Source organism: Bos indicus, chromosome 7 (assembly GCF_029378745.1).
Source record: "Bos indicus isolate NIAB-ARS_2022 breed Sahiwal x Tharparkar chromosome 7, NIAB-ARS_B.indTharparkar_mat_pri_1.0, whole genome shotgun sequence".
Lineage (NCBI taxonomy): Eukaryota > Metazoa > Chordata > Mammalia > Artiodactyla > Bovidae > Bos > Bos indicus.
The window spans coordinates 79,603,037-79,619,750 of NC_091766.1; the positions used below are offsets into that span (position 1 = coordinate 79,603,037).

Here is a 16,714-nt window from a genome sequence, read left to right on the forward strand (position 1 = left end):
TAGCCACTGAGTCTTCAGGATATGCTAGGCGTGCCTCATTAAGTCTAAACTTCAGAAGAACTAGATGACCCAGACACCATTATCTCCGGTGTGTTTATACAGAAGCTAAAGTCAGGACATACACTACTCAGAGACTCAAATCCAGTTCTTTCTTAATGAGTAGTTGGACATGAGAGGCTGTGCTCCAGGGCTGAACGCTTTGGGGAACAGCTGCTCAGAAAAACCTGTAGTCCCATCATCAGTGGAATTTGAATATCCTACAAAACGCTCCCTGTGGTGCCCAGAGTTAAACTTTCCCTCTGGCAACAGGAAGTCACAGACGAAGAAAACTTTGACCATGATCTTTTTTCAGATCTGGCGAAGGTGGGGAAGGGGAAGGATGGTTGATGTGGAAGGTGCAGTGCACGCATGCTCAGTTGTGTCTGACTCCTTGTGACACTTTGCACTGTAACCCACCAGGGTCCTCTGACCAGGGGATCCTCCAGGCAAATACTGGAGTGGTTTACCATCTCCTCCTCCAGGAAATCTTCCTGACCCAGGGATCAAAGCCATGCCTCTTGCTTCTCCTGCCGTGGCAGGCAGATTCTTTACCACTGCACCACCTGGGAAGCCGACACGTGGGATGAAAAGTAGGGAAATAAAATAACAAATCCATATAAATGAGAGGAATTTCTGTGCCAGGGTTCTCTTCCCAGCTCATTGTGAGCCTTGACTACATTAGGAAAATATCTTATCCTCTTTGATCTTCTTTTTCCTCAAATATATTGTGAGGGATTTGGACTAAATGGCCACTTAGTCCCATTAAAATCTTCTCAATCCTAGGATAAGTAGTTTATCTTGAGTTTGTCTTTGATGTAGAACAGCTCAGAAAGAGAGAATTGGGTTAGAGGATGGTTCAGATGGTAAAGAATCTACCTGCAATGCAGGAGACGTGGGTTCGATCCCTGGGTCCAGAAGATCTCCTGGAGAAGGGAATGGTGACCCACTCCAGTATTCTTGCCTGGGAGATCCCATGGACAGAGGAGCCTGGCAGGATACAGTCCATGGGGTCACAGAAGAGTCGGACATGACTAAAGCAACTGACACTCACTCGCAGTTGTTAAAACACCAGGAAAATCTTACCTTCACCAAATAACTCAGCTTCAAAAGGGAAAACAGAGCCACATCATCATAAAAGATCCCAGAAAGGGTTACACAGGGTATCTCATTCTACAGCAGAAACAGAGAACATGACATAGGAGGGACGGCGGGGCTCCATTCTACCCCATCCATAAACTCTCTCTGTGGTCTCTGTAAGGGATGCCCTGCTGCCTTCTGGCCCACCCATAGCTTGGAATGTTGCAGAACAAGAAAAATGCCAAGAGTCCTCTTCCTAAAGAGCTTAACTTTAACTTGAGTGGGATAGGATGACTGTTGTTCTTTTGCTTCATTGAAGAAAGTTATTTAGATGAGGATTATACAATTTCTGAAGTCTCCAGCGGAAAGGATAACCTCAAACAATTGTTCTGCCTGATGAAGACAGGATGTAGATGCCCCAGGCTGTCCATTGTGTTGTTCTGGAAGTAAGGGCAGTTTCTCAATTCTGCTGCCAACAAGATACACCCATGCCTCTTAGGTAGTCTCAGGAGTACATATTTAGTGCTGTTCATCCTTAGGGATGGAGTTTGAGCTTCCACCTAGGGGAAAAAATCCCTAGAATTTAAAGACCACCCAGAGTGCCTCCATATTATTTACAAAGGACGCCTATGTTGTGAGACTAGAAGTTGAACCCCACATGTTATCAAAATACATATGGCCCAGCAGGATCAGTTACCCTCAGGTGAAGCAGAACTGGTAAGGGAAAAAGTACTCAGCTTCATGCCGCACAATTTAGTATGTACCATGGAGGAAAAATATAAGAGAAATGTTAACAAAGCAAAATCATGACGTGTATTAGAAGGTGATTAGCTGTGATCTGCCCCATGAATAAAGCAGGGCCATGTTGCAACTTGATTTAGCTGCTGTGTTTCAGAAGAACTCATAATTCATGTTTCAACTGGAGAAATATCTTCAGTGAATGATGCAACATACCGCATTTTTGTTCAGGTGGTTTGACAAGAAGTGAAAGGGAGTTCTGTGAAACTTGAATTGAGATGAGGATCTCAGAGGTGTCTGTGCAGTCCTGATGGTCATAGAGGTGTAGTCACAGTATGTTTGGGTATTTCTTAGTAATGAAATGTTGGAGAATCTGCTTCTTTTGAAGATTTATAATTCTGATAGTCCTCATTTACGTTAGAAAAGAATTGTGGTTAATACTTCAAATACTGCCTATTAAGGACTTCCTTTGTTTGTGTATACAGAAGAGGATACAGTGATCTATTAACTAGGTCATTAGAGATGAAATATATGGGCAAACGTCTCTATTTTTCAAAGATACTGATACTAACCCGCGTATGTTATCATCCGTTGAAGATGCAGCCTTAATATGAAATAGGAGTTGGAAGTAGCGCTTTTCTCATTTGAAAGACTGAAAAATCTTGATCAGAACAAAAATGGCTTAAGGAAAATAGTGAAACTTAAAATCTAAATTTAAAGTAGTCACTTTCTGAAAAAAAAAAAAAAGAAGTTCATCATGTGGTTAAGTATTGGTCTTCTACACACAGTATTAAAACAAAGAGACTGGACTGAATCAAAACCAATTTATTGGGCAGTGAAATAAAAACTTGGAGTTCCACTGGTTTTACCTTTGGCCTTGTGAGAGGATGGAAGGAGCATCTGGCAGGATGTCAGACCTGTGGGTTACAATTGAGCTGTGCTGGGTGACATGAAATTGACTGAGTCCCTTAATCTCTCTGGTCTTCCTTGTCTTTTGTTCATAAAATTCTGCCTTTGTACTAGATTAGAGGTTTTCAGCCTTTGGTCCTTATAAATGGATGGAGGGCTCTAGATAATGGGATTTCAGGCCACTTTTCCTTCCATCTCAAGTAGAGCAGCCCTGTTTTGGATACCAACATTCTGAAATAGTTTTAGTTTACAGTTAATCAACAGAAAGGAATTCAATTGATCTGTAATGTGCTGGAATTTCCTTTAAAAAAAAATGTTTTACCATCTGCCTGTTAATACTCTCAGTTCTTCTCTTGTCTTTAGTTTTTATTGACATCTCTGTCATGGGGCAACTCATCTGAGCAAGTTTATTGAGGGAAACGAGCGCCATAACTAAAGTGCTTGGCACACAGATTGTCAATAACGATCTGATTGTTGAGGGAGTGCTTAGAGAACAGGCTCGGGCATCTGCAAACTAGTCAGGGTCAGCTTTGTGCCACTGAACTGATACACTTTTGGAAACTCATAGTAGCCAAGTTTATCGTGAGCTCGCAAGGTGCCAGGCACTGGGTTAAGCCCTGGACTTTTCTGATGGAATCCTCAAAATCCTGGAAGTGGGTCTCACTATCCAGTTTCCAGATGAGAATACAGGCTCAGGACGGTTGAACAGCTCATCTGAGACCACAGATTCGCAAAGTACTGGTGGAGCCCCGGGTCTCACCCACACCACAGCTCTGGGGGGGCAGCATGAAGGGTATCCTTATCAAGGTTTTTAGCTTGAGGCTAGCCTCTGTGTTGCTGCTGCTGCTAAGTCACTTCAGTCGTGTCCAACTCTGTGCGACCCCATAGACGGCAGCCCACCAGGCTCCCCCGTCCCTGGGGTTTTCCAGGCAAGAACACTGGAGTGGGTTGCCATTTCCTTCTCCAGTGCATGAAAGTGAAAAGTGAAAGTGAAGTCACTCAGTCGTGTTTGATCCTCAGCGACCCCATGGACTGCAGCCTTCCAGGCTCCTCTTCCTCTGTCCATGGGATTTTCCAGGCAAGAGTACTGCAGTGGGGTGCCATTGCCTTCTCCAGCCTCTGTGTTAATGACTGCTTAGTTCCTGGAGGAATAATGATACTCTTGAGTCACCTTTCTCCCAAGGGATCATCTCTGTTCTCATCACTCTTGTTAGTTGCTTCTAAGTCCTTTCCAAGAGAGATTACAATGTGGGTGGGATTCCTTTGTGGAGAGGATAAGAGAAGTCACTTCTAGCTGGGAGCACAGTGGTTACCCTCTGTGGCCAAGGCCTGCTTAAGGGTCCGTGGATGGGATGACCCAGTGTTCTGGGTCTCAGCAGCTGATACCGCAACTTGAAGTCATCCCGTCGGGCAACTTGTATATGCTTTCCATTCATCAGATCTTTGGGTGCCTGGGTTATATCATTCTGTGATGTGTGAGTGTGAGAGTGTGTGTGCGTGTGTTCCATCACGCTTCCTTTCATCTGTTTACGGTTGAGGAAAGCACTGCTGCTTCATGCACCGGAGCAGATTCCCCATTGCTTTGCTACTGCGTGCATCAGAGAGTGGGCTTGCCCGCTCCGGCTCTGCTCCACTGACCCACACTGTGTTCTCTATATTGTTGCCGTCTCACACACCAATCTTCCACCCAAGATATCTGAGTGGGGATGGACTAAGTCATTGGAAGTGACAGTCACTTAAAAAAAAAAAAAAAAAACTGGCACAACACAGGAATTCACGTTCAAAGGAAGCCTTTGGAGAGAGGCAGGTCGCTCCTTTCTCCTTGTGTTCCTAGATGAGACAATTGCCTTTCCCTCAGCCAACTTCTTGCCCACATCCACTGACTTCACTGTGAGGTCCTGCCAAAGGTGGTTTCACTAAGCGGTGCCTGGGGCTTTCACAAAGTGAAGTCACCTCTGCCTGCCAAGCAGGGACTTTCTAGCTAGACAGGGAGGGGGGAGATGCATAGCCTTCTTGCTACTCCTACAGAGGAGGAAGTGGCTGTCATCGGCCTTCCTCAGCTGTGCCTGCGTGCAGCGCCTTCTGCCTGTGGCTAAGAGACCCGTTTCAGAAAGTGTGGCCGAGCTATTGACAAGAAGGGAGATGGTGGACGGCAACTTGGAGAGTTGTTCATTTTGCTGAAGAGGACACTTGAGGCCAGGATGGTTGCTCTACTTGGCTGAATCCATGGTCTTCCCGTCTAGGGCTGTGACTTGGATGGGGCACCAAGGAGCAGTTGGTGGGGGAGCATGATTGCTCTTCATCCAGCTTGAAAGGTTAGTCGTGTTGCCAAATGCTTCCTTCCTTCCCTTAACAGCCCATTCTAAATCAATCTTCCATGAATCCATCAAAATGGCTTTCGGGTAGCGCCTTCACTGTGCTGCTTCCACATCAGCGTCCTCAACCCAGGGAGGCCACTTGCTGGGTTATTCCCCAGACTCTTACTTGAACTTCCTCCCTGAAGTTTGCCTTCCGCCCACTCCAGGGAAAGTGTCCTTTTCTCTCAGCTCGTTTGCCGTTGTGACCATATTTCAGAGCTCTCTTGGCTCGTAGTAGGTGAGCTGGACCACGCCTCAAAGTGCTTTTGTTTCCTCTGAAAGAGGTTGAATCTGGGAAGGGAGTGGGGGGGTGAAAAAATATATGTGGGAACGGTTTAATTGTGTCCATGAGGATTCTCAGTAATTCAGGATGCCAGTGTGTGTTTTCCAGAGCCTAGAGCTGACATAAATAATGTAGCATACCTCGCTCTGTGCAGGCTTGCCGAGGAATGCTGATGGAGAAAGAGCCAAACTGGGATCTAAAGCTCCCAGCTCCCGGCACAGCCTTTAAAATCCTTTTATTGAGTAGTAGTTTGGAATCGGCAGCCAGGGCCTTGGCGGGCTGTCTCCACCAGGAAAAGCTGACGGAGGAGTAACCTTGGAGGGAGCCGCCTCGCTGGATTTCAGGAAGACGAGAGTCTGGCGCAGCCTGGCCAGCTCCCATGAATGACTGGTTCATTTCACTCTGTGTTCCTAATCCCAGAAGGAATAGGACAGCTCTGTGAAGTCCCTGAAAGCCTGGTAAGTGTGCAGCTGTTGCTAACAAGATATGACTGGCCCCTCCAACGTAGTTAAAAGCATCTTGCTTTGCCTTTTAGAGCCTCTCGCCTTAATGGTGTAAGAGCCAAATGAGCTTTGCGGGACAGCTAACCCCAAATGAAGTCCTGCGACTTAAGCTCATTGAAAGCCGAAGTCTGTGCTGGCGAGAGCCAGAGGGGCCACAAACGCCACAGTTCATTTGCAGGAAGGAAACAAATGTGGCTTTACGTGGGATTTTTACAGGAGGTCTGCCAAGCCAAATATCCAATTGAAGCATTTCCAGATTGTGATTTAAAGTACAACTTAAGCCTTGTCTCGGGTACAAATTATACAAGTGAGGGAAGAGATGGGGGATGAGGAGGATGGCGTAGTGAAATGTTAGAAAGAATTCTCTGTTGTTGATATTAAGGGACAAATTCTGGCCATTCAGTAAAGAAGGATGACTCCTCCTTATACTCTGGGGGTTGAGAGAAGGAACCTCAGGGAACATTTGTGTTTTTTTTTGTTTTTTTTTTTTGTCTTTCTTTTTGATTAAGGCATTTGTGGTCTAGAAAGAAGATTAAAGCAGGATCCGTTTCATTTGTTTAGTTTGCCTCACAGACATGAAGCTTCAGAATGGTAAGTGTCAATTATATTCCTACCTGTTGGGGAACTAGCCGGGAGCAGGAGACCTGAGCAAAGATGTGGTACTGCTTCCAGACTATTTTGCAGTTTCTGGCCAGTGATAGGAGCTGGTGTGTCAACAGAGAGAAAGTATAGATATCAAGTTTGGTTGGACTGGAAGGGTCTGTGCAACTTGCCCTTTAAGAGATGGTTCTTTAAAAAAAGAGAGAGAGATGGTTCTTTCTGCTGTTGCTGGTTTGACAATGATGGGACCTTTTTTAAGTGGGTTAAGGTATAACCCACTTAAATTGACTAGAAAAAATGTAAAAATATTCAGACAGTTTCATTCTGGGACATGAGTATTTTTTTTCCTTTTGAAGTTGCTACATAGTTGGTGGGATTTTTCCCCTCTGTTTAAAAAGTATCATCCAAATGTGTTTTATAAAATAGCATTTGGAAATTTTGCTTGTGGTATGATCCTATGCTTTTAACCATCTTATTGAACTAGTTGGAAAGGAGCGACGTTTTTTGGTCTGAACTTCATTTCACTCTCCCAAAAGTGCCCTTGGTGTGTTTACCTGCTGCTTTAAGGGGTTCCAGCAAGACTTTTATTCAGTTATCACAAGCCCTCTGCGTGGGCCTCTCTGCTTGTGGAAATACATTCCTAAAACAGAGTAGTTGTTTTGTCTTGCTCTTTTTACCTTGTTGGTTTTTGTCATGGTAGAAAAGGACATGAGGCCGGGACAGTTTAACTGAGATTTCTTTAGCCTGAAATCTGTGGTCTTACAGATCTGTTTCAACTGTTTTCTAGCAAGCCTTACATTCTTTAGCCATTCGTGAGCCCGTCTGTGAAATGGGCTTGAGACCTGAGAAAATGTAACACCTCTGCACTCTGGAACTCTCAGTCATGGTGGTAAATATTTGAAAGGGAAAAATTGTAATAGAGAGTTGGCTAAGGGTCTGTCTGCAAGCTGTTCTCTGTGGGCCTGACTTTAGAAATGCTGGAAGCACCTGAAAACTGTCACTTGTTGGTTTTTATTTATAAGCGCATTAGGATAAAGTACGGTTTACGTGGTAACTGCAGAGAGAAATACAATACTCCCGATAAACAAAACTCGGCTTATATAACCAAAAAGTGACCTGGAGGAATGTGAGGGCTTGATAGAAGGCCCCGGTTCTCGGGTGCAGAGTCACAGCTTCATGTTTAATTTAACAAAACATTAAACATTTCATGTTTAATTTAATGAAACATTAGAGCAGTAGGATTTGTCACCTTCATGACAGAATGTCAGAACTCTGGGATAGTTGAAGAATATATGTTCTTTCTGCAGAATTCACATGTGACACTTGGAAATGTTTCACATCCAAAGACCTTTGCTTTATTTAGGGGCCTTTTTCCCCCTCTGAGCGACACCAAAAAAGCAAAAATGCAAGTAAAACAACAAAAACAGCACCACATTAGGCATGCACTACTAGTCTAGCTAATTTTAGGGGGGCTATTAGCAGGCGTTTAGGCAAATCTATTAACATTTAGCATCAGCACAAATGCAATCACATTTCTTCTTCTTGTGCTTCTGACAAAATGAGCACAAGGATCTCCAGGACAACAAAAGAATGGATATTGCAGTCTCATTTGTTATGTAGTAAACTTTTTATTTAACCCACTTGGATTTTTTTTTTTTTTAATGAGCTATTTAAGAAAGTGGAATGTGATATTTGGGGAAAATTGAAGGTAATGTATCTGTTTGATAAAGATTGTTACCAGTGAGAAAGAAGAAATCCTTGGTATGGCATTGCTTGCCAGTACATTTTTTTTTTCCTCTTCTTAGTGGGAAAAATGTGGTTGGTAGTTGATAATGCTACTTTGCCTTTGGCTTGTGATGGAAGATTTTCCTTTTTGTATTTCCAAGTGCAAAAATATAGATATGCCCTACCTCCCTGTCCAAATTCGTGAGGCTCTGTTTTCCTCTCATGCTTTCAATGTTTAGTTTCTTTCAGTAGAAAAGAAGACTTTATATTTGAGCCATGAAGATGATTAGCAATTCATAAAACATATGTGAGAACGTACAGATGTGTGTTTACACACACATGCATACATATACATATGCACACAGCATACAGACATACAAAAGCCTCCCCCCAGATTCTGCCTCCATTCCTTTGAATTATCCCTTGCCCCATTTCTGGAGTGTTTTTATCCAACACGACCAGCACAGAATTTTGCGAGTATGGTATCTGGCTTTGTGATGGCAGGAGTATGAATACCTCTCCGTGTTATTATAGACTCAGTCTGAATGTGTGTGCTTCCTTGCACGCCTTGAAGTGGCTGAGACCAGATGCTTCAGCGAGAGATGTCATATTAATGCAATTCAGAGGAGCATATGGCAAGAGAAAAATCGTTACGACAGTGACTGACCTAAAGAGCAAGTAGCATTTTTAACCTTAAAAAAAAAAATTGTTTTAACCCTCTCCTAAGTAGCAGCAGATACTTTCTTGAGTTGATTTTTCTTTTAACTCTCCTGGAGGTTGCATTCAGGATTGGGGGTACAAAGGAATAGCCTGGACTGCTAGGGAGCCCTATTTACTTTGACGTGGGGGCAGAGGGGAAGGCAGGATGGTTGGCCTGTGCTCACTCACCACCCACTCCCCAGGAGGGCCTTTGGGTCCAAGGGCTGAGATCCAGTGGGGTCAGGGGGCAGCTTATCTTTGACTGCCTTGATGACACCCCAACCCCGCCCTGAAGAGCCCCCCAGCTGAGGAGCCTACTGCCTATGTAATCCCTTTCTGACCACCGTCCCATCCCACTGGTGGCTCTCTTCCCTTCAAAGCGCCTCTTTTGAGGCCTGTTTCTGTGCTGGCACTCTGACAGGCACTGGAGGGAAAAGCAAATGAGACGTGGTCCCCATCCTGAAGGAGCTCCCGTCTCATGGGGAAGGGCGGCCAACAGAAATGCAGACTGCATAGTCCTCGGTGCTGAGGAAGGAAAGTCTTGAACGGCCACAGGCACCAGATGGGTGCAGAGGAAGAAGGTCAGGAAACAGGAAAGGCTTGGTAGAGGCCGTTGATCAAGAGAAGTAGCCCAGAAGCTTCCCTTGGAAGATGTGGGGTGGGGTCTTGTGGGCCCTGAAAATGGCCAGTCGTGGGCTTCCCTGGTGACTCAGATGGTAAAGAATCTGCCTGCAGTGCAGGAGGCAGGGTTCGATCACTGAGTCAGGAAGATCCCCTGGAGGAGGGAATGGCAACCCACTTCAGTATTCTTGCCTGGTGGACGACAGCCCATGGGGTTGCAGAGAGTCAGACATGACTGAGTGGCTTTCACTTTCCCTTTGGCAGATCACTTCAGGTGCTCAGTTCAGGAAGGCAGGTACACAGGGCACGATGAAGGCAAAGGATTGGACTAGATGGGTGGGTGGAGCCCTCGTGGTTATTGGCTTTCCATACCCTCCAGTCTGGGCCACTCTCTTAAAAGTGTAAATCAGCCAGACTGTTCGTGGCAGTAAGCACAGTGAAGGCCAGACACTGGGCATTAGGAGAGAACTCCTGAGCTTTGCAATTTCCATTCCTAATTCAACTTAAAAAAAAAAAAAATTGCACCGGCTGCCACCATGTGAACCAAACAATTAAATGCAAAGGTCCCAGATGGAGCCTCGGGGCTGCTAGCTGGCATCCTCCACATGTGGACAAGAGGATGTCTACAAAGAGATTTCACCCTCCGGCTCAAATCCAACTAGCTTTCGATCTAAAAGGAGTTTAGAGAGACGTGGTTCCATATACATAAACAGTGTGTTTCGAGACACAGTGTCTCCAAAATTCTCTAACTTTCAAGTGCTCTCACTTGAAATTCTGGTTGTGGGGCAGAGGGTCAAAATACATATATCTATGTTTACCTGTGCTTTGCAGGTATTTATATAGTAGTGGGTGTGTGCAGTTTCCTTCACGGAGTCAAAGCTCCTGGAGGTGGAATCAGAAATCTGGGTTGAAATGCCGACCTCATGAATAAAGACATACACAGTCAGCCTGTCTCAGCTAATGAGGGCCTTTGTGTTTAGCCCATGGAGAAGGAAATGGCAACCCACTCCAGTATTCTTGTCTGAAGAATCCCATGGACAGAGGAGCCTGGCGGGCTACAGTCCAGGGGATTGCAGAGTCGGACCCAACTGAGCACGCACACATGTGCTTAGCCCATGCTATAGGAGGTTTGGGGGCATTTTTCCTTTGTATTCAATTTTTTGTATCTTCTCATCAGCAGCAGAACTCTCTACCCTCCAGTCATGGCAGAAAAGCTCCCGCTGCTGTTAGAGAGTCCTCGCGGGTTCTGTGTTATCTTTTGAGAATGCAGCCCCCACTGAGTGAGGTGGTGGGAAGGAGGCTGCCAGCCATTGCCTTGACCTTGACTCCCTGCTACCACTTGACCTGCATCTGGCCCCAGGTTGGGATGCGTGCCAGTCTGTCGGCTGTGCATCACAGGAGAGACCAGCCAGAGGAGCCCATCCATCATCCCGCAGGCTCTGCCTCCCGAATTGTCAGGGCTCCCGGGGTGTTAAGAGCTGGGCCAGCGATGAGCGACCCAGGCCTGGGCCCTGGCTCTCTGGCTGCTTTTAAGGATGGGTGCTGACATGTGAATTTTTTCGAGTGACTGACCCCTCCCTGCCCTAATTTATCTGTCTGAAGAGTGGAGAGTAATACTTCTCAACTCTGTGAAAATAATAATGATTTTTTTTTAATTTGACCAATATATCAGCTCAGACCCTAGTCCTGCAAACCAGCCACAACTGCTGTGCATTCCCGGGTTCCCTGGGCTCCTGCTCTCATTTCCATCCCCAGGCCTGCCACCCAGGGCCCAGAGTCTCAGGGTCCAGCGGCCTGGCCTATCACAGTGCCGGCACGAGTTCCTTTCTCTCCGCTTCATATCAATCCACTTGTAGAATTTGGCCCCTTTCTCCTGGCACGTACAGAAAAGGCATCACAACCTGGCGAACAAACACAAAGGCAAACACAGTCAGCCGCCCAAGACCTCTGAGCAGAGTACGCTGAAGAATTGCATCTGCAGGCCATAAAATGGACTTTGGAATATTTTATGCCCTCCACGCATTCCAGTATTCTTGCCTGGAGAAGCCCCATGGACAGAGGAGCCTGGCGGGTTACAATCTATGGGGTCGCAAAGAGTCAGAAATTACTGCGAGAGAAGCATGTGCGCACGTGCGTGCACACCCACACACACACTCGTGCCCACTCTCCACTTCTTAGGGCTTCCTAGGTGGAGCTAGTGGTAAGGAACCTGCCTGCCAATGCAGGAGACACAGGAGACATGAGTTCAATCCATGGGTCAGGAAGATGCCCTAGAGAAGGGCAGGACAACCCACTCCAGTATTCTTACCTGAAGAATCCCATGGACAGAGGAGCCTGGAGGACTAGAGTCCATGGGGTCACGAAAAAGTTGTACATGACTGAAGCATTAGCACACACCCCCTTCTTAAACAGTGGCTGAAGCTCTAGGAAGCGAAGTCAATAATGATCTGTCTACCTACTCCACCTGCCCACCAAGCTCCATGCGGTGTCTGTCTCTTTCCTAACTGACCAGAAATTCAGTGTTTCTCCCATTATGCTTATGCAGAGCAGGTCAGCAGTCTTCACCTCTGCCCCCAGAGCCAGTGCCCTTGGCATGATGTTGGCAGACAGAAGCCAGTCTGTTCCTCGCTTGGCCTCTCTCCCTATCTCAGCAGATTCTGCTGGAGGAAGACAGTCAGAGAGAGATTTAGCTCCTTGAAGAGCTGAATAATACCACTTCCCATCACCAAACTCTAAGCCACCAGAAAGGAAAAGCTGTTAGGTTCTTGTTTTAAATAAGAGTTTTTCAGACATAGTGCGTTATGTATTTCATTATGCTTTTCAATGCCCTTCCCCCATGGCCAGTTGATTGACATATTGATTATAGAGGCAGTGTGGCTGAGTAAGAGTCCAGACTCTGATGCTTGGCCCCTTGTGTGACCCTGAGCGAGTTACAGTTCTCTGCTGCGCTGTGCTCAGTCGTGTCTGACTCTTTGCTTCCCCATGGACTATAGACCACCAGACTCCTCTGTCCATGGGATTCTCCAGGCAAGAATACTGGAGTGGGTTGCCATTTCCTCCTCCAAAGTTCTCTGAGCTCCAGGTAACTGAGGGGTCATCTTGGTGTCTCTCTGATCCCTCTTATGTGATTCAGTGAGATGTTATCTCAGAACTGGGCACGTGCAATGGTTGTTTCTTCGGGTGTCTGCATTGATTTTCCTCCAAATTTTATGATGGGATTGTTGCTTTTATTTCCAAAGAAAGAGGAAGAATTTCAGTTGAACTTGGCAGGGCGCTGAGATTCTGGCAGAACACACCCCAGCCCACCACATAGAAATTGACACAAGTTAGGGACGTCCCTCCTGTTCAAGACAGAAGGTGTTGTGGGGGGCAGGGAGGTGGTCCTGCTAGCTTCCTCCATGCAGGCTTTTGGGTTGGTGTCTGTTTCTCTTCAGTCACCATCTTTCCTACTGCTCACAGACCCGAAATGGTTCAGAATAACCGGCCATAGTAGAACTTTTTTTTTTTCCCCAAGCAGAGTATTACCAGAAATGCAAACACTCAAAATTATCTCATTCATCTCTGGTGGCAGAGAATCCAATTGTTCGCTCTTGGTTTGAGTCCTCAGAGGGCGGGGCTGGCAGGGGGGCAAGGACAATTATGGCGACTAAATTTTAATCAACAGTTTCAGTGACAATATTGAATTAAAGAGTTACTAGCTACTAGTTAGAGCACGGCTCAGCTCCTACACGGGCAAATCAGTCATTCTGTGGTGATTAACATCTATTCAGAACAGAGAATGTATTATGGGTACCAAATTATCATAGGAATTAATGCAGTCTTTTTAAAGGGCTTAAAATATGTTAATAAATACAGTATTCCAGCACCTGCAGCTCAAGAAACTAAAGTCATTAAAGATGGATATAATTATATTTATTATTGCAGGGATCTAGGTGGGGGGGGGGAAACAGTTTAATGAGCATGAATGAAACAGGGGTTCTTTATTTAAAACTTCTTACCTAAAGAAACTGTTCCCTTTGAGGAACAAGGTATTTCATAGAATTGTTGAATTAGAGAACTATACAAAAGGTGAATTAGAGACAGTAATATTCTAAGTTTGGGGCAATGAACTTCAGAGGTCCGCTGGGGACATGGCAAAACTCTCCACTTCCTTGGCATTGAGCTTGGCATGGGATTCAGCATCCCCCGGCTTCAGTTTCCTCCACCTTCCCATTTATGTTTCACCCAAGAGCCCCAGCCTTTTTGCAGTTTCTAAAACATACCCAGCTCTTGCCCACCCCAGGGCCTTAGCATGTGCTTTTACCTTGGTCTGAGGTTTATTTTATACTATTTTATTAGTACAATGCTAGGCTCCATCCCCAAACAAATTTTCCTTACCAGCTCATTTAATCCTCACAACAGTCTGATGGACTAAATCAATCTCCTTATCAGCTCCATTCTGTAGACAAGGAGATGAGTCAAAAGGAGGTCAAGGGCCTTGCCCTGGGTCTTGCTAACTTGAGGTCTCCTCTTTGCCACCAAGTTTTGTTGCTTCTTTGTGGGGTCGGCCACTACCAGCTCTCAGCTCATATGCTGTCCCTGGCAGCTTAATTTCATTCATTCTCCCCCATGGAACTTTTCAGGATCTAGCTTATCCTCTGCAGCACATATTGTGTTAGTTGCTCAGTTGTGTCTGACTCTCTGTGACCTCATGGACTGTAGCCTGCCAGGCTCCTCTGTTCATGGGATTCTCCAGGCATGAATGCTGGAGTGGGTTGCCCTGCCTTCCCCCAGGGGATCTTCCCAACCCAGGCATCGCACCCAGATCTCCCGCACTGCAGGCAGATTCTTCACTGTCTGAGCCACCGTTAGACGCGTGTGTGTTTTCAGTCGTTCTCATTTTCTGGCACTATCATCATGTCCGTGAAGACAGCAACTGTTCTTGTTTGATGCTCTATCCCCAATCGTATTCAAGTAACTGACATTTAATAAGTACTGAATAAATATTTGTTTAATGGGTCTTTGAATTCATATGTACAGCATTTGCTGTCTGTAGCCAGAATAAATGGTATTTTTAATCTATCTGTCTATCCACATAGATTGACAAATAAGTGAAACAAAATCGTTTTTCAAATTTTCAAAAGGAGAAGGTAACTTTCTTTTTGTGATTAAATCCTTCTTAGTCAATTGATATAAAAATGGCAGCCTAGTATAGCCATGTCAGTATTAAATCTGGGTCTTTAGTAGAGACAAAAAGTTGTAGAACATTTATAGAGATTGATCAGTAAATAATCAGAGAAGCTGAGAGGAGAAGCCACTTGCTCAAGTTAGGGAAGGGGTCAGGACTGGATTCAAGAGCAAACCCTAGTGCTCTTGGCTCATGATCCAGTGTTGTTTCTGCACATCTGCCTTGCTTACACAGTCACCCAAGCTGATAGCATCAAGAGAAACTCATCAGAAACGGAAGAGCACTTAAGACTAACTGTGGCTGCTGCTGAGAATGTTGTATTTGGCAGGTCAGGAGTGGTGGATTGAAGTGCTCTTATTTTCTTAAATCTTGGGGGTGTTGGAGGTGAAAATTAACTGTCTGTCCTCGTGGTGGAATGCATTTGAAATGCTATTTCCTGTTATGAAGTGAAAGAAGAAAAATAAACACACATCATGTGGAATTAGAAATGGAGATCACAATTCTAAACATCACACCCTAGAGGAAGATACCACCTTTGAGAAACTATCTCAGTTCTCTGGTTTGCCAGCTTATAGGGAATATGGTCTGGCTCCTAAAATCCCCAACACCATGAATTTTTTGTTTTTACAATTTAGAAGCCATGGATCACATTGAGAATGTGATTAAACTTTTGGGCCATATGCCCAGAGAAAAGGAATATGGACAAACGTGAGATGTTTTGCAGATTATTTCAGGGAGCTCATGGACACATTTTTGTCCATTTCATAGATCTCTAGAGACCCATGGATTTCGATTTAAGAAGTCCTGGTAGCACAGAATGCATAATAATATTAGTTAATTATAATAGCTAATATTTATTAAGCGCTTATGTGTCAGATACTTGGCTCATTAGATAGATAGGTATGCTTTCTATGTGAATTATGCATATATGTAAATTTTTTATTTAATTCTCAGGGGTCACAGTTGTTCCCATTTTGCAGATGAGGAAGCTGAGAATCAGAAGAAGCTAAATAAGCCAGAAAATATTGGAACCTGGATTAGAACCCAGGTGATTTGATACCATAGCCACATAAAGGCAGGCATAGGACATTTTCATAAAGTAGGCCTTGATCATATTCTATGCAATGCTGTGGTAAATCCCATGGTAGCAGATACATGGTAGAAGATACAGGCTAAATAGAACACCTTTAGAGTGTTGGAATCCCTGAAAGCTCAGTTGGTAAAGAATGAGCAATGCAAGAGACCTGGGTTCAATCCCTAGGTTGGGAAGATGCCCTGGTGAAGAGAAAGGCTACCCACTCCAGTATTCTGGCCTAGACAATTCCATGGACTGTATATCCATGGGATTGCAAAGAGTCAGACATGACTGAGCGACTTTCACTTTCACTTTAGAGTGTCAGTGAAAGCTATGAAGGGCTGGAGACTCCATGCTCCAGGTCTTTCATTTCCTCAGAGAAGCAATCAGAATGGTCTCGGGGTATCTCCTCTTTCCAAGAACTTCCCTCCACCTTCCCACATACTGGGAGACTGGAGTACCAAGGAACTAAATGGATGTTCTTGTGGTTTTATCATTGCCCGTGTTTAGATCGGGGCTTCCCTGGTGGCTCAGACAGTAAAGAATCCACCTGCAATGCAGGAGACCCAGGTTCAATCCCTGGGTTGGGAAGATCCCCTGGAGAAGGGAATGGCTACCCCCCTCCAGTATTCTTGCCTGGAGAATTCCATGGAGCCTGGCGAGCTACAGTCCATGGGGTCACAAAGAGTCGGACATGACTGAGTGGCTAACACATACATATTTAGTTAACTTTCAATTTGATAGTGTCTGTCATCAGATGGGCAGATGGGCCCTGTCTGAATGTGAAGCCATCTTAAGAATATTCAGAACCACTTTACAAGAGGCTATTAGTTTGAGAAGTATTCAATTATTTCTTGCTTTCCTCAGGAGGATAAACAGTGAACCCATTAGAAGTTGCTTGAGAATGTTCCTGTGACCACT

The 16,714-nt window shown here is 45.1% G+C and overlaps 1 protein-coding gene across 4 annotated transcripts in view; it reads left to right on the forward strand.

The window, feature by feature from the left end:
- LOC109561123 (teneurin-2) overlaps positions 1–16,714 on the forward strand; it is a 765,441-nt gene that overhangs the window by 270,749 nt on the left and 477,978 nt on the right. The window contains exons 1-2 of one of the 4 annotated variants that reach the window (XM_070793965.1): positions 5,467–5,861; positions 6,416–6,497. The exons of 1 other annotated variant lie outside the window; for it this stretch is intronic. In XM_070793965.1, the coding sequence (XP_070650066.1) occupies positions 6,482–6,497 (16 nt within the window). In that variant the 5' untranslated portion in view covers positions 5,467–5,861; positions 6,416–6,481. Of the gene's footprint in view, positions 1–5,466; positions 5,862–5,884; positions 6,498–16,714 lie in introns of those variants that run through there. 2 more of the 4 variants (XM_070793967.1, XM_070793966.1) reach the window with 2 other exon arrangements.